The 22245-nt window shown below is 40.0% G+C and overlaps 1 protein-coding gene across 1 annotated transcript in view; it reads right to left on the minus strand.

Moving 5' to 3' along the window:
• LOC122660249 (rhomboid-like protein 14, mitochondrial) overlaps nucleotides 1–13344 on the minus strand; it is a 35089-nt gene extending 21745 nt beyond the window's left edge. Inside the window, exon 1 of the mRNA XM_043855468.1 lies at nucleotides 13097–13344. Coding sequence (XP_043711403.1) covers nucleotides 13097–13309 — 213 coding nt within the window. The 5' untranslated portion in view covers nucleotides 13310–13344. The remainder of the gene's footprint in view (nucleotides 1–13096) is intronic.
• Nucleotides 13345–22245: the final 8901 nt, after the last annotated feature.

Below are 22245 nucleotides of genomic sequence, written 5' to 3' on the forward strand. Positions count from 1 at the left end.
GAAAGAAGAATTAAAATAAAAAATCCCATAAGAAGTACGAATAAAAAGAGAGTGAAGTCACAGATTATGAGCGGAAGATCATTTGATACGAGAAAACTATCAAGCACAAACCCTAACAGTGCTCGGCAGCCATTTTCAAGATAATAAACAAAAGCGATCTAAAACAAAAGTTTATAGCTGTTTTCAAAAAGTTAGATTCCCTAATCGAAGTTTCATACCCTACATAGAATGGCTCAAGAAGAAGATTCGTCTTCTGCTACTCACCAATGCAAGAGAAAATATGCAGAAAAAAGAATCCACATCTGAGCTTCGCAAGCAAGGAAGAAGAGGAGATGCTCTCTCAGAGAACGAAAAGAAATTGGAGATAGGTTGGGGAGTTTAAGTAGAAGTGTTGGAACCTTCTATACGTGCTCTGCCCATATGGGGGGAGTGTCTGTGTGACTGGTGAAGGAGGCCTGAAGTGTATGTGTAAGAAAGCTGTGGTAGGAAAGAAATTTTCACTTGAGCTAAACACTATTGTCTTCTTCAAAGGCTTGAGTTTGACCAGCCTCTCAGAGATCTCGGCTTCCATGGTGTTCTCTACAAGGATACCTGCAACTCATCTTCCCCAATCGATTTGGAGAAGAAGAGTTGCAGGTCTTTTTTTCTTGCAAGGGCATTTTTGTCAGTTCACTGCTTGTTTTTAACATTGTTAGTCCTACACTAACAGAATGGGGGTATGTGTTACCTTTTAAGAACCTCAGGGGGGCACAGAATTTTCCAAAACTGAGGGGTGTTTTTGTAATTACTGAAATCTCAGGGGAGGTACATGAAAAAAACCCTAAAAAGAATTGTAGCAAATAAAAGATGATCGAGAAAAAGATACAAGGCTGGCTCACCATGAACAAGGCTAATGATTGACCATCATACCACTTCAAAACAATCCCTTGACCATAACCAAAACCTAAATAGTTCCACTAAAGGTATGATGTTTAAAATGTTTTGTTTAGTTGATAACCCGATCCCTATAATCTCCAGACAAAATTGACTTTGACCTTGTTAACAGAACAACTAGAGATATAATGCTTGAATGATCTTCTGATCACCCCAAGCCTCTTATTTATAATTGAAGAATAAATTATATAGGATAAATATATCCCTACAATAGCCGACTCTATTAAGCGAGTCGGCTACACATAAAAATAAAACCCAAAAGACTGGTGTACATAATTCAACACTCCCCCTCAAGTTGGAGCATAGATGTCAAACATGCCCCACTTAACTAGAATAGGATGAAACAACCGGCCAGTCAGTCCCTTAGTGAAGATGTCAACTAGCTGGTCACCAGACTTCAGAAACGGAACACAAACCAGTTCTTCTAACTTCTCCTTGATAAAATGTTCGTCAATCTCAACATGTTTGATAAGATCATGCTGTACCGGATTATGACCAATGTTGATCGTTGCCTTGTTGTCACAATACATCATCATAGGAAGACGAACAGGAACACCAAGGTCTTGTAGTGGACCCTTGAGCCATAACAACTCACAAATACCTTGCGCCATAGCATGGAATTCTGCTTCAGCACTAGAACGAGCAACCACATTCTGCTTCTTGTTGCGCCAGGTAACAAGATTCCCACCTACAAAGGTACAATACCCAGCGATAGACTTTCTGTCGAGAGAAACAGCCCAATCAGCATCTGTATAGGCCTCTACCCGCAGGTGATCATGAGGAGACAAAAGAATCCCTTTCCCTAGAGCTGACTTTAAGTTCGAAGAATACGAAAAATAGCCTTTCATATAAGAAGAGTAAGGGCCATGCATAAACTGACTCACAAGACTCATCGTTACAGCAATGTTAGGACACGTATGTGAAAGATAAATCAGCCTCCCTACCAAACGCTGATACCGACTCTTATCAACAGGTCCACCCTCCTCCTTGAGCCGCACCTTAGCATTCATAGGTGTATCAGAAGGATGACATCCTAATAATCTAGTCTCAGATAATAAATCCAGGATATACTTCCTTTGAGAGAGAGAAAGATGCCCTTTGAAGATCGGGAAACTTTAATTCCACGATGACATCCTAATAATCTAGTCTTAGATAATAAATCTAGGATATACTTCCTTTGAGAGAGAGAAAGATGCCCATTGAAGATCGGGCAACTTCAATTCCAAGAAAGTACCTTAGTTTTCCCAGATCCTTAATTTCAAAGTCCTATCCAAGCAACATCTTCAGCCATCTGACCTCATCACCATCATTTCCGGTTACCACAATGTCATCAACAAAGACTATGAGAATCTTATCACCCATCCTTTTGATAAACAGAGTATGATCAGCATTACTCTGTTTGTATCCCACAAAAATCATAGTCTTGTGAAACCTGCCAAACCACGCTCTAGGTGACTGCTTCAGCCCATAAAATGCACGCTTCAATTTGCAAACCTTACCCTTGGTTTTGTCACATGTGAACTTGGTGGAATATCCATGTAAACCTCCTCATCGAGCTCACCATGGAGGAAGGCATTCTTTACATCCAACTGTTGCAGATCCCATCTCAGATTTACAGCACCAGACAACAATACTTTGACAGTGTTTAGTTTGGCAACTGGAGCAAAGGTCTCCTGATAATCATATGTCTGAGTGAACCCCTTGGCCACAATTCGTGCCTTATATCTATCCATAGTGCCATCCACTTTCTACTTTACCACAAATACCCACTTACATCCAACAAGTCGTTTCCTTGGAGGAAGAACCACAAGTTCCCATGCATCATTTTTTTGTATGGCTTTCATTTCTTCCATCATTGCTGCCTTCCACTTTCCATCTGTTAAAGCTTCCTACCAATTTTGAGGAATACGAACAGAAAAAAGAGAAGAGACAAAGGCACGAAAAAATGGAGTAAAAGTCATAAGAAACAACATGAGATATGGGGTGTTGAGTACAAGCCCTAGTACCTTTGCGAAGAGCAATAGGCAACTCAGGAGTCTTACATGATGGAGAAGTAGGCTCTGGATCCAGGGTCGGTAACTGGATGGGTACTAGTGTTGTAGTGGATTGAAGTTGCTTGCTTCTGGTACAACTTTTCTGATAAACTTTAAGATTAGAATCATCAATTCTCCTCTGAAACTCACCAATGGTTTTCTGAACTAGAGTGAGCTCTCCCTGAATAGGAACTTCAACATCACCATTATCCATAGTCTCCCCCTATATAAGATCTCCTTCACCCGAAAGGCCGAAATAGAGGGAGGGGTAGCAGTAGGTGGGGCAGCAGGATCATTGTGAACCATAAAGGCAGACTCAGGTTGGGTATACTGAAGAGGAGACTCAAGAGTCAACACATCTTCACTAAAGTGCTCCCCCTGAAGAGGTGGAGCTGAATAATAGGAAAGGGACTCATGGAAAATAACATCCATACTCACCAAAGTACGTCTGGTAGGAGGATAATAACAGTTGTATCCTTTCTGGGTTGAAGAGTAACCCAAAAATATGCAACAAAGCCCACGGGGCTCAAGTTTACCAGGGGATCGAGTATCCCTAGCATAACAAACACAACCAAAGACCTTAGGCAGAACTACAAAGGAGGAGGAGCCATGTAAAAGTGCAGCTGGGGTACAAGAGTCAAGGACCCGAGTAGGCATCCGATTAATGAGGTAAGCTGCAGTGAAGACAACATCCCCCCAATATTGGGTCAGGAACATGACAGGCAAACATAAGGGCCCTAGCCACTTCTAATAAGTGGCGATTTTCCTTTCTGCTACTCCATTTTAGGCTGTTGTATCGACACAACTGGTCTGGTAAATAATCCCATGGGCAGCTAGGTATTTTTGGAACTAACCTTCTATATATTCTTTGCTATTGTCACTCCTCGAGATTTTGAGGGTGGCATTAAACTGGGTCTGAACCAAGTTATGAAAATGCTGAAAACATGAAAAAACTTCACTTTTAGTGTGCATCATATACACCATATATTCCTATAGTAACAATCAATAAATGAATAAACCAACAATGGCCAGAAAGAGAAGGCTTTTGACTAGGACCCCACACATTAGTATGAACCAGATTAAAAAGAGAAAGACTTCTTTTATTAGAAATTGAATAAGTTGAACGAGTCTGTTTGACCAAAACACAAGCCCTACAAAAAAATTCATCCTTATTACATTGCTTAACTAGTGCTGGAAAAAAAAGAGAAGGTTCCTAAGGGGGGTGATCTAAGTGAGATTGCCATTGCTGTAATTCGGAGAAGACTAGGGAATTTTGATATAGATGAAAAGGTAATGTAGCCTGAGGACAACCATTATCAAGCAGTTGCAATCCACCATACACTTTACTACATCCAATCGTCTTCCCCGTTACCAGATCCTGAAAAACACAATGGGACGGAAAAAAAAGTTACTCTGCAATTTAGATCTCTAGTAAGACTACTAATGGAAAGAAGATTAATCGTAAAGTTAGGAATATGCAAAACGGAAGATAAAGTAATAGAAGAGGTGCAGCGGATGGAGTCCTTTCAAGAAACAGATGAAATGAAACCATCGGCTACTCTGAATTTGTCCTGGCCAAAAGTGGGAGAATATTTGTGGAAAAGGCTGGAGGATCTAGTCATATGATCAGTGGCACCGGAGTCTACAATCCATGGACTGGAAACTACCAAAGCGCAATTACCCACAAAAGAAATACCTGAGCAGGCAAAATTGGAACCTGATGGGGTGAAAGAATTGGCAGGAGTCAATGTAGCAGAAGCAGCGGAAGCCTTTAACATACGACAAAAATCATATAGTTCTTCTTGGGAGAAACCAAGTTCAGAAGTAGGAACAATGGCAACAGCTTCAATGTGATTAGCCTTATTTTTAGATTTTCCACGACCACGTTTAGCCTCAAAGTCAGCAGGTTTTCCATAAAGTTTCCAGCAGATGGCCTTGGTATGATAGGGTTTGTTGCAATGTTCACATTTCACCACCTCCTTGTTAGAATCAGTAGCAGTGCATGGAGACCCATCAAATAACATAGAACCAGATCCGGTTTGGAGGGCAGATCTCCCAGTAGGGGAATGTAACATAGCAGCGCAGCGGCTCTCTTCAGTATGAACCAAAGAATGGGACTGCTCCAGGGTGGGAAAAGGAGACTTGCTAAGTACTTGAACACAAATCTGATCGTATTCAACATTCAAACCAACAAGAAAGCCATACACCCGTATTTTATCCACATGCTTGTGATAGGCAGCAATGTCAGTTTCATGAGTAGGCTGAAAATCAGAATAATGGTCCAATTGTTTCCATAAACTCCTCAGGGCAGCATAGTACTATGAGATGGTTAAGTCCTTCTGTGTAGTGTCATGAAGCTTCTTTTACGTATTTAATATACCTGAGCATCATTCCCCACCTGCTAGTAGGTTTCCTTTGCAAGAGACCATATTTGGGTGGCTGTAACAAGTAATAAATAGACACTAGGAAGCTCCGGTTGCATGGAGAGCAGCAAAAAAGACATGACCATAGCATCATTGGAAACCCATCGATCCTGGAGAGGACCATCATCAACTGGCTTCTCAGTGGTTCCAGTGAGATGTTCAGTAAGACCACGACCAGCAATAGTCAAATATGTAGATCTGGACCACACCAAGTAGTTAGTACCATTGAGCTTAATGGCAGCCGTGACAGGAAGATAGTCGTTCCTTGTCTGTCCTTCAACTCCGGAGGTAGTAGTAGTAAGATCAGACATTATCACAATCTAATCACCAAAAAATCCAATAGCAGATTGATGCAGGTAGAACACACCAAAATTCAGATCAATATAAGGGAGAAATCAATTCTGAAAAAAGGTGAAAAATTAAAATCTTCAATGAAACAGCTTGAAAATAAGGTCGAGTGCTCCTTTAGGAAGGGCAGAACTGCCCTCAAAAAATCAGCTTCTTCTGACAAGTGCACCCCCAAAATCAATATGTGTCGGGGTTTTGCAAAACCTTGACAGTTGAGATTGATATGGGGAGAAAGAACTCTGTTGATGATGAAAAAAGAAGATAGATGCTGTCCACAGTGCCTGATATGGATCTCCAACAAGAGAAGACTCGATCTCCAATAAAATAACTTCGACCACCAAAAAATAGGAAGACTCCAAAAATCGCAGAAGAGGAACAGCAGCTATCGATCCAAAAAAACTTCTAAATCATGGAGGTAAGGTGGAGGGCAGCAATAAGATCAATTGATCACCTCATTAGTGCTGCCCTTTAAGAAGGGTGAGAACCAAGGGAAGGAAGGAAAGAAGAAAACGAGAAAGGAGTAAGAAGAGAGAGACGATGGAAGAGGGTGTCTGCTCTGTAACCTAGATCAGAATTTTTTGCTCTGATACCATGTTAACAGAACAATTAGAGATGTAATGTATGAATGAGTTTATGATCAGCCCAAGCCTCTTACTTATAATTGAAGAATAAATTACATAGAACAAATATATCCCTACTATATCTGACTCTATTAAGAGAGTCAGCTACACATAAAAATAAAACCCAAAAGACCAGAATACCCCCATGATATTCTGGTGTACATAATTCTTTTTTTGGTGAATAAAAAATTAGATTACCAAAGCCCGAGGGGGGCAAGAGGGAGAGAAGGGGGGAGGGGGAATATACAAAGGAGGGAAACAAGGGGGGAGAGATAGACCCCAGACCCAACTAAGGGGGGGTATGGAGACGTAAAAGAGCACTATCCAAACCCTTGGATACAACAATATGCCTGTTCCTTGGGGAATCCAAAAAAGCCTTATGAGGTAGAACACTAAGCTTAAAGGAGACATCCCAAAAGATGGCTTTCCAAATCAAGTCAAAGGAGCGAGAGTTGGAGGTCCATCTCCTAAGGTTCCTCTCCATCCAAATGTGGTAAAGAGTTGCGCCAAACACAAGCTTGCCAATAGTGTCGCAAATAGTGCAGCCAGGGAAAGTCATGATCAGCCAGAGCCACTCTCGAGCGAAGGGGAGGTGTCTCCTACTGCGAGGCCAGATAAACGAAAGGGCTTTATTCCAGATGGTGGAGGTAAAGAGGCAAGGGAAAAAAAAGGTGGTTAATGTCTTCGGAACCATTCCAATAGAAAATACAAGAAAGGGGGACAGGGATTCTTCGGTGAGAGAGGAAGGCTTGGGTTGGGAGGCAAAGGTTAAGGGTTCTCTAGGCAAGGAAGCTATGGCGAGGAATGTGACCTTTGAACTAGACTAGCTTGTGCCATAGGACAGTAGGGTCTTGGGACCTAATTAGGTTCGCAGATCTAAAGTTAAAGAGGTTGTTAGTGGAGGGGAGCCAAATAACCTTGTCCGCATGAGCAGGGGGAATCGGGGGATAGGGGAGGGGGGAGGGAATTCCAGATCAGGGAGAGGGTGAGGGGGAGAGGGAAGGGAGGGGACCAAGATCCGTGAGAGATGATGGAGGAAAGGGGGGCAAACTTGGGAATGCCGGAGGAGTAAATTGCTCTAGCCCCAAAGAAGTTATAGAGAACTCCGTTGGGGTGCCAGGGGTCGAGCCAGAGGGAGATGGAGGACCCATCAGCAATAGAAGAGGAAATAGCTCTAAGTGCCAAAGGGCGGAGGAGGAGGATCTTGCACCAGACCCAGGAGGAATCCGCAGGGATGGAGACGGTCCAAATGGAGTCATTTTTTAGGAGGTGGGAGTAAACCCAATGAACCCAAATGGAGTCGTGCTTAGAGGAGATTTTCCAAATAAGTTTCAGGATTCCCGCAGTATTGGAGTCACGGATACGGCGAATGCCAAGGCCTCCTTTGAATTTGGGAAGGTAGATAGATTTCCAGTTGACTGGATGGAGGAATCTGGAGGATTCCTTCCCTTTCCAAAGGAATGCACAAAAGAGGGATTCCATAGCTTTGATGGTAGCTTTAGGAAGGGCTAGATGCCGCACCAATAGATGTAAGAAGATTGGAGCACCGATCTAATGCATTTTAGCCTACCCGCATAGGAAAGAAGTCTACCCTTCGTGTACATAATTCAATAGACCCTTAAGAAGAAGAATTCACGCTATGTCTAATTACAGAACTCTGATGAGTGCTTAACCTCTTCCCGAAACAAATAAAAAATATCGGTTTAAGAAATAAATCCAAAATGAGAATCCTACTCTAATTAGACTTTCTAAAACAACTCCCCATCACAGATTGATGCCCTACCAATAAATCGCTCATAATTCTCCCAACATAACTCAAAATTGTAAGATTTTGATCTCGTTGGAAAAGCAACTCAATAACCATACTAATGGCACCGATATCACATAGAATAAAAAAAAGTTTTGTGATGTGGATCCAGGGTTCGAAAACTCGGTTCGGATCGCTTAAGGGTCCACCCAAGTAAAAAAGTACTCAAATCCAAAGCTTAATGGCAAAACAATAAATAATTCAATGTTTACAAAGAAAGTGGCAATTCTGTAATTATATGGAAGTTCTAAAAGGAATGGCATTATCGTAATTTCTAGAAACTTAAAAGAAGCAAAGGAATATGAGTGTGAGCAACGTATGGCCAAAGGATAAACTAGGAAATAAAATCAAAATAGGACCAAAGAGAATAACAGAGGGCAGAACTGGGAAGAAGAAATTAAAAACTAATTGACCATTGTCTTCTTCCTGGTATCATGCAGAACCAGCAGAGAACTGGTTGGAATCAGGGAGAGAACCCCATCGCAAGAACTCGGATCGACCTAGGAATTGAGATGGGAATCGCAAGTCACTGATCTCACCGTTAGGTTCAAATCTGAAACTAAAATTCAATCTCACGATGGAAAGAAATTCAGGAGCCAGGATTTGGGGGGTCTGAGTTGCCCATGGAAGAGCTTCCTTCGTCGAAAATTTCAGGTTAAATTGCTTGCTTATGGATGGGAATCGATCAGCTTATGTGGGGACTGTTAGGTCGCCCAGACCAAAACACAGTTAGACTTTAAGAAGCTAAGATAAACGAGGAGCGGGGGGAAGAATAAAAAATACTATGATTAAGGAAAGGAAAAGAGGAATCATACCTGAACAAGAGACAGAGATCAAAGGAGGAGAGAAAGGTAAGCACAGCTCATGGCAGCCATCGGTTTCAACCATAGTTCGAAAATTCGTTTCATTTTGGTGTTTCGGGGTGACCGAAATATCCGAATTTCGGATATTTCGGTCGAAATTTTGCATTTTTTTGTTATGTTTCGGTAGGTTTTAGGCCAAGTTAAGGCCTAAAACTTCATGGAAACCCTATTTTAGGCTATATAAACAAATTTAAATGTTCAAATTGCAAAAATAGTCACCCAAAGTGGTGTTTTGGATTTGCACCATTGATTGGCAATGTACGGTCGAATCCTAATGTATAACTTAGTTAATTACACATACACATTGTTTAAAACTTTAAGTACTAGAGGACATAATAAATTAATGATTAATAAGCAATTTAAACAAGTAAATTGACTTGAAAGTTGGAAACATAAAGTAAATGACTCATAAGTCATAATATTAAGTATAATAAGTAAATAACAAATTAAAAATATGATATCAATATGACAATATCCCCAATAGTCCAATAAAAGTCAAGTAGTCATCTAGTGACTCTAATGTTTACAAATATTCTAATAATAATTACTCCGACGTCCAGGATCGACCCCACTCATAGTCTGATGGAGCCGATGTGCATTGTTCTCCGACTGTAGGACAAATGAATGCCACGTCATAGTATGAGAGAAGAAATGACCGAGACTAACGAGGAGAAAAAAACCCCAAAAAACCAAAGCTTGTTAAGTCTCGGTCGAAATTTCGACCGAGACTAACGAGTTTTGGTATTTATAAAGCTATTTTTGAAAAAGGAATCTCGATATCTCGCAAGATTTTTATTTTGTCTCGAGATATCGTGAGATGGTCGAAATTTCGACCGAGTTTTTGCATTGTTTTTATTCAAGCTGCTGTTTCGTTTCGGACAGGTCGAGATACTCGAAATATTCGAGATCTCGACCGAGATTTCGCGAGATTTAGTACTATGGTTTCAACCGCAAATAAATTTTCACTCAAAATCTCTAATCTGTTTATATGATGGTTACACAAGAGTACATAAAGACTTAAACTAACTCCTATTCATACAGAAACTCTGAAATAGACTTCGACTCTACTTTGGACTCAAAAACTGAAACAAATTCTAACTCTAACTCAACTACTACTGAGTACCGACTCCTATCGTTAACTAATAGCAACAAGATAAAATTAAAATTAAAAGTTACATAAATAACCTAATTAAATCAATGCCTAACTGCATCATTTTGACCATTTAAAATTAAATCCTGAGAGAACTGAAAGAAATAACCAATTTCCTATAATACAATGATCACAAACACCAAAACTATTCTAATGGTTCGTATTGAGCAAACAAACCATAGGAGTTCTCTAGTTGCTCCCGCATCATTCTACCTGGTTTTCAACCAGCCCTCTGCTCAGGAAAGATTTTTGACCCACTTCATGTTAGTTTTCTGAAAGTTAAACATGTTGAAGATATGCAAACACCTAACATTATGAATTTATGATATGTACGCAAAGGTCATTGTCATATCAAAATATACAGATAAAAGACTAATAGTGTATGGTCATGTATTTCTCTACAGGCATTATTATGTTGTTAGCTAATACCAATTAGGAACTTTTCAAGGTGCAGCTATCGTACATGATTGTTTATGCCTAGTTCATTTGGGAAAAAGCAAACAAGCAATTCCAAACTAAACAATCAACAACAACAAACTCAGCCTTATTCCAACTTAATGGGGTCGGCTACATGGATCCAAACAAAACAAAATAGAGAAACCAGAGTTATACTAAAAAAACAAAAGGTAAAGAAAAGATAGGAGCATAGGGATGGGGAAAGAGATGAGAAATGACAAATGAAAAGGACAAATGGAAGATGGAAAATAAAAGAAAGATGAAAGGTAGTAAGAGGAAAAAGGTACAGCCCAACACGTTGAATAATCACAAATGAGGTCTACGACATGGATCCTTGCCCTCCAATAGGTTCTGTCCGAGGTCATACTTGGGACCAGACCTAAACTATGAAGAAAAGATAAGAGAACAGGGATCGGGAAACAGATGAGAAATGACAAAGGAAAGGACAAATGGAAGATGGAAATAAAAGAAAGATGAAAGGTAGTAAGAGGAAAAAGGCACAGCCCAACACGCAGAATAATCTCAGCTAAATGAGGTCAGAGACATATATCCTTGCCCTCCAATAGGTTCTGTCCGAGATCATACTTGGGACCAAACCTAGACTATGCATGTCCTTCCTCACCACTTCTCCTATGGTCATTTTAGGTCTGCCCCTAGCTCTTTTAGCTCCTTCAAACGGAATCATATCACTCTTCCTTACTAGGGCGTCCCTAGGTCTTCGTTGAATATGGCCATACCACCGTAAACGACTCTCTCAGAGCTTGTCATTGATCGGGGCAACTCCCAAGTCCGCTCTTATATGTTCATTCTGTACTTTATCCTTCCTTGTTTTTCCACACATCCATCGTAACATCCTCATCTCTGCTACACAAAGCTTATTAATATGGCACTTCTTAACTGCCCAACATTCTGCCCCATACATCATGGCTGGGCGAACATCAGTCCTATAGAACTTTCCTTTAAGTTTTAGAGGAATATGTCAGTCACACAGCACTCCAGACGCACCTCTCCATTTCATCCATCCCACTTTAATTCTCTGTAACACATCATCCTCTATGTCACCTTCTTTATTTATGATTGACCCCAGATATCTAAAATAGTCACTTTGCCGTATCTCTCTTTCCTCAATTCGCACCATATCAGTATCCAACAAAGTGTGACTAAACTTACACATTATACTCCGTCTTCGTTCTGCTAATCTTAAATCCTTGTGCTTCCAAGGTTGACCTTCAAAGCTATAACTTAGAGTTAATCCCTTCTTGTCTCATCCACCAAAACGATATCATCGGTGAAGAGCATACACCAAGGGACCTCGTCTTGAATGCTTTTAGTTATATCATCCATGATAAGTACAAAAGGTAAAGACTTAAGGCTGAACCCTGATGTAATCCAAACTGAACAATACCAATTTAAATACTAGAGCCACCTTAAGCAGTGAAATCCAGAGGTATGTTTAAAGTACTTGAGATCAATTAAAGCCCCATCATGAAAAACCACAACTGGAACAAGATCTTTTTCGACTTTCCTTTGCTTCATTTACCCATTAGGCACCATGGTCAGCAAGACCTGCTTCTATGGGATCTCCAATAGCTGGAGACAAGAGATTCATATGAGAAACATAAGTAAACAAGCCCCCGGTTATGCCTCCAAAGATAAAGGTACATGAAACTAAAGGAATGTAGATTGAGTGGAAAAGATAAAGAGATTATTCTTTGGAAAACCCATAGATCCCATCCTCAAAGGGAAAAGTATCTCTGAGCTGGTAGAGGAGGCTATCTCAGCAGCCTTTCTCTGTTGCATGTGCCCCCATGTGAATGGTGCATTCCCCAAGCCACCATCTTGGAGAACCCTCTCCCATCATCCAATATAAATAAACTTACAACTAAATTTATTGTCATAAACAGGATAGACCAGAGAAAAATATCCAGAGCAAATTGGTCAAAATTAAAACCTGAAAAGCTCAACCTCAGTAACCCAAGAAAAAAATGTATACCAAGGCCGTCAAAAGTGGAGGCAAACGTGTGACTGTGAACCACCACAAGGTAATAACTAATAACTGAAAGGCTTCTGCAGAAGAAAGAAAAACAACCAAAAAAGCTAAATCTTCTGCCACCAATCCCCATACCCTAAAACTCCTTCAGAAACGAGTAAAACCCACATCACTACCAACATATTGAGACAAATTAGAATGGTTCCAAAATGTAAGGCGATAAAAGGGGAGAAAATGTAATGAAAACATAGTCAGGTTCTAAGTTCTAACTCGTATAAAACCTAAACCACGATTAGAATGAGAAAACTGCAAAATCCAAAACACTACAATCGAAGCAAAAAACTACTCAATTCCAAAGTCAAAACGAACAACCATTAGAAATCATCAAATGAAGGGAAAAAGTTGGAGAGGGGGGGAGGAAGGGATTGTTCCAATGAGAAATTCAGATGAGAGGGATTGAGTCTCAACCGAACCTTGAGGACGAGGCGGGGGTTGAACCAGACCTCGTCGAGGGCAGGAAGAAGATTATCCAGGAAACCAGGCCTCAAATAGACAAGAGCGTTAGCGACGAGGAGGCCAGCAGTTACAGGAGGCTTTCTCTCCAACCGGTAATACTCGTTGACAGCGTGAAGGGCAAGAAGAGGGAGCATCCCTCGCGAAACCCGCCTTCCACCTTCTCTTTCCATCTTCTTCTTCAATTGCAAATTCTTCGCTCGCTTGCGTTTTTCCTCCAAATTCAAAAGTAAAATCCTTAATTTCTCTTTTCTAATAATTGGGTCCTGGTGCTCGTCGGCTCACTCAATGCTTGAACTTGCTCGTCGACGGTAGACAGTAAGCAGATAGTAAGGCGTAGACTATGTAGAGAGAGAGAGAGATAGAGAGAGAGAGAGGGAGAGGATTTGTTGGAACCTTTGAAGGGATCAGAGATCGCCCAAAGGACAAGGCAGTCGGTCTGAACTTTCGTAGTTTAACATTTACCACTTGGCTTCTTTTCGTAGTAAAGCACCTCCTTTTGCTTTTTAGTTTGCTGGGTTTTTTACAAATGCCCCCTGAAAATTTCCATTTGTCCAAATGCCCCTTGAAAATGCTCATTTGTTCAAATGCCCTTTACAATTTTTCCCATTGCAAACTTCCCCTACTTTCAAAACAATGTAGCATTTTGGTCCAGTTAATTTGGCATCATCTTCTCCAAACGGTTTAAGGTTTGAAATTGAAAATCAAACCTTAAACCATTTGGGGAAGTTGAACTCTAAAATCAAACCTCCAAAATTAAAGTTGCAGTGAAAAAATTTATTCGAGTTCGCTCAAATATTTACATGAAGGCAACTAATTCCTGCTTCTCATAGAAATCAAAATCCACAATTCTAGGGTAGAGATCTTGATTCCTATTGTTGTTCACGGAATTGAAACATGAAGTTGGAAGATGCAATTTATATAATGCACGGTTGTCTATGTTGTCTAAAGTAAAATGGGGCAATTCTTGGCTGTGTAGACTCTCGCGGTCCAAACTGAGCCTAATCAGAGTTACGAATCCACACTTATGGATGAGCAGTTGCATCCACCACTAAGTATTTGCTCTTTTGATCTTCTTAAAGAAGATGGAGAAGTCATAATTACTCTTAAGTCGAACTGAATCGGCAGCAGAGAGTTGTCAATCCAATGTTTTCCATGACCAGCCAGTCCTTTGTACTTCATACCCTCCTTGACAATCATTAAAATCCTCCCACCAGTCGATCCAACAGTTCCATTTTGTCTTTCTTCAACCTGGTTTTCACATTAAGTTATGGTTCGTTCTGAACAAAGCTTATCTGATAGAACAAGTTATCTTTCACTTGCAGAAGTCTTTGTATGCACATCATTCACCCACAACTCTTTTATAAATTGGATCAGAAATGACAACTTAAATATCATGCTATCATTTTCAGTTCGCTCAAATATTTCATTATAAACGATCTCAGCAACAAATTCCCTCATCCCTTGGCTTGATTCATGGGAAACTTTCTTCACTGCAACTTCAATTTTGGAGGTTTGATTTTAGGGTTCATCTTCCCCAATTGGTTGAAGAAGGCGGTATCCCTGTAATGATGGAAATCGTGGAGGTGGGATCGCAAAGGCAGAAGGAGATTGCGGCCACCATTCTGTAGTAGATTTGTGAGGACAACTTGCATCATTAGTATGGATGCCCGTGAAGGCGTGATACCACCGTTGGTTGCTCTGTCACAATCCAGCACAACCAGGGCTAAACAGAAAGTTGGTCACACTTTCTTTTTTTTTTTTTAATTCTCTTCTAATTCGTGCTCCATTGACCTTCTCTCTCTCTCTCTTCTTCTCCCCTGGGCCCCAACCCCTCTTCTCTTGTTGCCTTCTTGGGGAGAAGAATCGAAACTGTGATGGTCGACAGGGCAGGGGGTAGGGGGTAGGGGCAAGGGGTACAGGGGTACAGGGGCTTGGGTGATGGTATGCGGGTGGGCTGGGGCCTGGGGTGGGTTTGGCGGTGGTCGTTGGGAGTGCAGGGCAAGGATGGTGAGGATGGCAAGTGTAGAGGTAGAGAGGAGGACGGCGACGGGGGTGGCATGAAGTTCAGGGGGTAAGAGTGGGTTGCAGCAGAAGGTGTGATTGCATGAAGAAGAAGCAGCAGTTAAGGGGCAAGTTGGTCATTATAACGTCATAAGTTTAAGTTGAATAACTCATAAGGGTAAAATGGATTTTTCCATTCAACCACTAACATCAGACTAGCACCGTCAAGTTTCATGGGGGTTGTCAAGTAATTATTTGAAAACTTGGGTGTATCAAGCAATCAGACCATAGTACATGGGGTGTACAGGTAATTTTCCTAAAATTATTTCCCATCCATGGTTTTAAAATTCTTGATTAGATTGGTCGGATCGAAAGTTGGGGCATCGCTGATTTCTATTGCAAGGGAGGGTTACAAGTTATGGTGGTTGTTAGTGATGGGCAGAGGTAGTGCTTGCGGTGGAAGGTTCCAGGTTAGGGTTTCAGATAGGAGAGAGGGTTTTCAGCAAGAGTTTGGAAGGTTTGGGGGTTTTTTAATGGCCAGTGCGGTAGGATCACAAGGGTTGAGGGTTCCATTCAAGGTTTGCTTCCTCTTCTCCAACGACTGCAAATCGCCACAGCAGGAGCAGTAGAGTGGAGGGTGGAGGGCTTGTTCAACAATGAAAAGGAAAGTATCCTTTACTATGGCCAAAGGGTAAATGGGTCACTTTTAAGGGTAGTTTGGGCATTTAGAATTTTTTTAACCCATGACCTCTTCACTAAACGGTGACTGTCCAACGGACAGTGGCTACTTGTAAGAAATCATAAAATATAGGGGGTGTTCAAATAATTACTTGAAAAGTTTGGGGTATCAAGCAATCAGGCCATGGTACAGGGGGTGTACAATTAATTTTCCCCAAAAAATTCACAATTTCTCATGTGGCAGACATGGTAGATTCATGTTTAAGGGAATTTAATCAAAGGGACTCTCTAAATGACACCTCCAAAAATTTTATTGTCAACTTGTAACTTCCTTTTGATTGCTCCTTGCCTTATTCCCTAAAGTTCTTTAAGTCGGGGTGAAAGAGTGTTTCAAAAATAAATTGAAAATGACTCTTCCTTATGTCATTACCAAATTAAAAGCCATCATTGTCTTGAACATTTTTTTAAAATGCACATGTGAAATGACATGATTTACCATTTGGGGGGGGGGGTTGGGCACACCGCTCACTTCAGGTAAGCAAGCAACCTTGACTAATGGAAGGGGTGGGATGAGAGGGGCAGGGAGCTCCTTTCCCATGAGGAGGAGAGAGATAGACACAGAGTGGGTACCCTGACAGCATGCTCATTCTTTTCCCATAAATTATTTAACACCGTAAGAGGTGTCAATAAAAATATCCATTCATTAAATATGACATCATAGTGACAATAAAGTATGAAAATATTGAAAATTGGCTTTTGCATGCCATATGTAGGATGGCTGTCCTAAATAGTTATCCATATATTTGAGCTGATCATGATAACTCTTATAGAGTGCACCTAAATGTTAAATTTGGTAGCCTACCTAATGTATATATATATAGTAGATCAGTTCTCTAACAACCCAATCTTAGACCAAGATCAGATCATTAATTGTAACATGGGGTGTGATTCCATTAAGCTTAAACTTATTACAAGAGTCATGAATAATGAATACAATATGGTTACAAATTCTGAGATGAAACATCCCAAATGGTATCTGATCATAGACAACATTCACAAATGGATTTTTTATTTACCTTTACATTTATCCCTCTCTGCTCTAATGACATAACTCAAAGTAACAATGACAATGGTAGTAACAATGACAATGGTAAAGTGATTGTCTCTTCCTTATGCATCCAATTTTCCATCACTAATGCACCCTATATTACTATGTGCAGGACATTTTAACAAGAAATTAAACAGAGTTGGATGGGTTTTTGGAAATTTGATAAACAACAACTTTGTATTGGTACAGTTAGGCAACACCAATACCCTCAATCACATTGATATTGAAGCTAGAGGACTGTATGAAGGCCTCACTTTTGCGCTCCCAAAAGGATGGACCGATGTACAATTGTGGAAGGCATCCGAGGAGCTACAACAACTGATTAAGGAACCATTCCCCCCCCCCCCCATACCTTTGGAACACTTATCATATTTTGGATCATTTACAATTTCTAACTAAAACAATCATGCTTTGTAATATTTGGGATATCGTGACTTCACTAGTTTTTGATAAGCTTGCCATCAAAGCAAGCACCAACCAGGGTGGGACTTTTCTCTATGGATCTGTAATAGACATTTATCTTTGCTTTAGTTTATATTTTTTCTTTCTATTATCAAAAAAAAAAAAACCCATCTTAAATGGTGGATTCTTCGAGCCATTTAGCAAATCCTTCCCAAACGAATGGACAGAAATGACCCCTATTTCGCGATAACATTTATTTTCACTATCTTATGAAACCTTGGATTCACTTTTATTAATTTCTTTTGTTTATTTTATGGGAAGAAGAATGCTGCTTGGTAGCGTCCCACTATGCCCTCTCACATGGGCAGTGACATGACCAGCTCACCCTTCCCCTTGGATGCCTATGGACGTGCTTCCATTGGCCCCTGCGTTGACGTAAGGGCCATGCAGCTTGGCAGCAAACCCCTTCCCTTTATTTTATGGGAATGTGTTCTCTGTGGCCCCTGCGCCAACATGGGAGCCAATGGGAGTGCACGCAGAAGCATCAATAAGGGTGGGATTTCCGCCTTTCATGGGGGCGGGCGGTCATTTTGTCCCACTTGTGTTTGGGCATAGGGGCCACACTCCTAGAAAGAGTCATTTTCCTCTTATTTTATAATTAACTTTGATCACTGGGATTTGCTATTGTTGTGTACATAGCAAATCAAAAAAATGAGAGGTAAGGATTTCTTTGTCTTTCTACTTAGGAGGGGGCTGGGTTTGAGTATTGGTAAAGTGGGGTTGGCTTAGGATTTTAAAAATTAGTTATTTTATGGGAATGTGTTCTTTGTTCGAGAGTGTGGCCCCTGCGCCAACATGAGAGCCACTGGGAATGCACGCAGAAGCATCAATAAGGGTGGGATTTCCGCCTTTCATGGGGGTGGGGCGGTCGTTTCTACCCATCTTGTGTTTGGGCGTAGGGGCCACACTCCTAGAAAGAGTCCTTTTCCTCTTATTTTATAGTTAACTTTGATCACTGGGATTTGTTGTTATTGTCCACATAGCAAATCAAAGAATTAGAGGTAAGAATTTTCTGTCTTTCTACTTAGGAGGGGGCTGGGTATGAGTGTTGGTAAAGTGGGGTTGGCTTAGGATTTTAAAAATTAGGAATCGATCCAGATTAGAATCGGCCAAGGCTGATCCTGATTCCTAGTAATCTTGAGTAGACCAAGGTGGATCGAGTGTGGTTGGTAGATCTGAGCCAATTTAGTTGATAAAGAACCATGATAGGCACACGGTCAAACATGCATCAACACGATGGACTTGTGCCACCATCTTGTAATTTAAAAATATTGCAGTATATCAAGAGGGAACCATATAAAAGGACGAGGGAGGAGGGGGGGGGGAGTAATCTAACTGGTTTATTTAAGAAACTCTACTATAAAATCTCTCTTCCCGGGCTGTTGGGGAGCATTGACTCTTCAAATGGGAGATGAAGCAAATAATCTCCACAGCCTTAAACAAACCTAACAAAATAATCTCTGATGGCAAAGTTTTTCCTTCACCCTGGGTGTGGAAAATTACAGTCATCAATGGCCATAAATGTCTACCCCCTATTTACGAATGGTCGATAATACCTCTACTGTTGCACGATACCTTTTTCGTGCCATCTAAATCCCTCAGTCAAGGGACTTTACTATAGGTGTGGAAAAACTCGAGGGGAGAAGAATCTATCTGATTAATTTAAGAAACTCTGCTCGAAGATCTCTCTTCCCGGGCTTTTGAGAGGGGGGGCATTGACTCTTCAAATGGAGATGAAGCATCCAACCTCCACAGCCTTAAAACAAACCCAACAAAATTACAACCATCAATGGCCATAAATGTCTGCCCCCCTATTTACAATAGGTCGGTAATACCTACACTATTGTGTGATACCTCCTCCGCACCATCCGAACCCCTCGACCATTGAAGAATCAACAAATTGGGGGTTTGGGACCGCACAAAATCAATTAAGTGATGTTGCACTTAAGTCATGCTTGGGAAAAGAAGCGGTTGGGATTGCATCAGGAGAGGGAGGGGGAGGGGAAGCTAGAGAGGGAGAGAGAAAAATAGAGAGGGGCACAAGTAGAGGGTAGGAACATGGGGGTGCTGTAGCGGCAGGGGAGGGGGTAGGGCGCCGGAGAAGGAGAGGTAGAGAAGAAGATTTCAGATTTCAAATTATTTTAAAATAAATTTTGGACTGAGTTTTCCTTTAGCCATGGTCAAGGTAGATCAATTGACCGAGACCTTCAATCGGTGTCCATGGTTATTGCACAACAATCGAGGGGATATGTTCGATCATTCGTAAACAAGGGGCATAGAAGTACAACCATTGATGACTGTATAGTTCTTTCATCGAAGGGTATGTTTGAACATTCATAAATAGGAAGGTTACTTCCTCTAGAATAACCTTTAAAACACACTTTTTGATCAGTGCAAGATAATTTTTTTTTTAATATACGATGCAACCCTTTTTTTGGAGTCTTTTTCAAGATGATGTAGCACTTTTAGCACAATACACCCAACAACAGTTCTCAAGATGATTAACCGATTCATGCTTGCTCACTGGCTGTTTTATATATCGTATTGATTGATTTGTGACATCAAGTGACTCCACCTATTTAGAGGCAAATGAACTAGCTATTAAATTAGCCATTAAAGTCAAGCTCAATTTCTTCTTTGAACATTTGAATTCTTCTTTCATTCCCAGGAGAAACTAGCTGTTAGAGAGCCATTTTCAATTCAAAATAGTTAGAATTATTAATCCGTTTTAGTCTCCAATGTTTAACTTATAATTTCCAAGAAAAATTAATTGTTGGAGTTTCTTAACATCAGTGGAGATGTTTAAGAGATCCACTCAAGTGATTAGAGTGCAAGTGGTTATTAATAAGGAAAAATTTCTTAGATCCACTAGATTAAAAAAATAATTACAAGTTAAGTATATTTAAAATTTATATTACATCCACAAATATAGAATTTTTAAAAGATTTACCTAATCCCCAAATTAGTTAGTATTTGTTCCGCCCAACAAGAAAATAGAATTAGGCTTCCTAAAATACCCTTTGACATCATTTTTTTTCCATAATTTAAGCCTAATGATAAGGTTTATTAACTTAACCAATAAACTCATATCAGTTTCACAATTCCCTCTTTGTTCCTTCTTTCCCTTAGTTGTAGGTGATGGCATTCTCCAATCCTTTCACTGGATTAAATGTCGCCCATCCAAATTGGCCGCTATATGGGTCCACACTGAAATCCCAATCTGTCTTCCCCAATGATTTTGCTATTTCTTACAAAGTCACTGCATAAGATAAGCAACAACAACAATTAATACTAGATAACTACAATAGTTTTTTTTAATTGAAATCACTCTGGAAAATCCCTTAAAATATAAGTTCTTGACTACATTCATGTATGACCTAGGAGCCATGAGAGGGGAGAACAATGAGGAGAGAGAACATAAAGGTTGCAGGACACCCTGTTCATGCGTCGCCTCAAAGTTAATAACAGTGATGTTTGTCTGTAAAATCATTAATTGTGGAAGAAAATGTCAATTTCCTTATAATCTTTTCACATTTTAATTCAAGTTTTTTTGGTAATACATTTTTATTCAAGTTAAAACAATGATTCTAGACAAGTTTTAATCCATTAATGAATGATGATCGGGGCTGCTGTGGATTTTCTGTTTTAGGTCATCATTGATCTTAGAACAACTACTTGTTGGGATCCCGACAAAGAGGGAAAGAAGAGGAGGGAACCCAATCCAACGAATAGGGAAAGCAGAAGGAACGAAGAGGGAATTGTGCAATTGATATGAGTTTATCGGTTAAGTTAATAATCCGTATCTTTAGGCTTAAAATTATGGGGAAAAAAATGATGTCAAAGGGTATTTTAGGAAGTTTAATTCTATTTTCTTGTTGGGCGGGACGAAAACTAACTAATTTGGGGATTAGGTAAATCTTTTCAAAATTTATATTTGTGGATGTAAAACAAATTTTAAATATACTAATCTTGTAAAAAAAAAAAATTTAATCTCGTGGATCTAAGAAATTTCCCCTATTCATAATGAATAAAAAACCTTTCCAACTTTTTAACCACACAACATTAAACATTATCGCACAAAAGACCGAACGATAGTCATGGAAGACCATGCCTGCAAGGACTCGAGACTATCACTCTTGAACATGGATGGAAGCAGGTCATAGAAGACTACGAGATCGTCTGTCTGAGAAGACTTGGTCTCACTAATTCTTAGATATTTACGAAAAATCACACAAAAGATTGCGATGGTCGTCTACGGACACAAAGCTTTAAACATCGGTTATTTGTAACCTATGACTTAGAATGTTTTTGGTTTGCCAATTAAGTTCGGCCATCCATCCCTAGTTCTTGGTTTTAACAATTAGGTCTCTTTTTTATGTCACTATCATGGGCTTTTTACATCTTGTTGATCATATACATTAGGATTACAAAGATATGCTAATTATAATCTAATTATAATATTTTATCTTGAAAGATGCCTTCAATTACTTGATGTAGGTTTCAACTACTTGATCTTTCAAGTTAAGAAAGATCGTTTCCTATACGCGGAAGAACGTCTTCAACAATTCTTCATTCAATCAGTATGTCTTGTTCTTTTTTCAATTGTACCCTTCAGCAACTTGGGTTACATAATATACTTATCTTATTAACACACATGTTAGTACACCTTAACACACATCACATAATGATTTTTATATCTGAAACACATAACATGTAAATGGAACATTTTAGATCCAATAGTCTCTACAAAGGAACCACACAAAAAAAAAGTTGGTTAGTTAACTTAATTGAAAACAAGCCATTCTTAACTATGATGGCGGTTACAGTAATTAACTTTTCTAACTAGAGATATATATA

The sequence above is a fragment of the Telopea speciosissima genome, chromosome 4, assembly GCF_018873765.1.
Source record: "Telopea speciosissima isolate NSW1024214 ecotype Mountain lineage chromosome 4, Tspe_v1, whole genome shotgun sequence".
Classification (NCBI taxonomy): domain Eukaryota; kingdom Viridiplantae; phylum Streptophyta; class Magnoliopsida; order Proteales; family Proteaceae; genus Telopea; species Telopea speciosissima.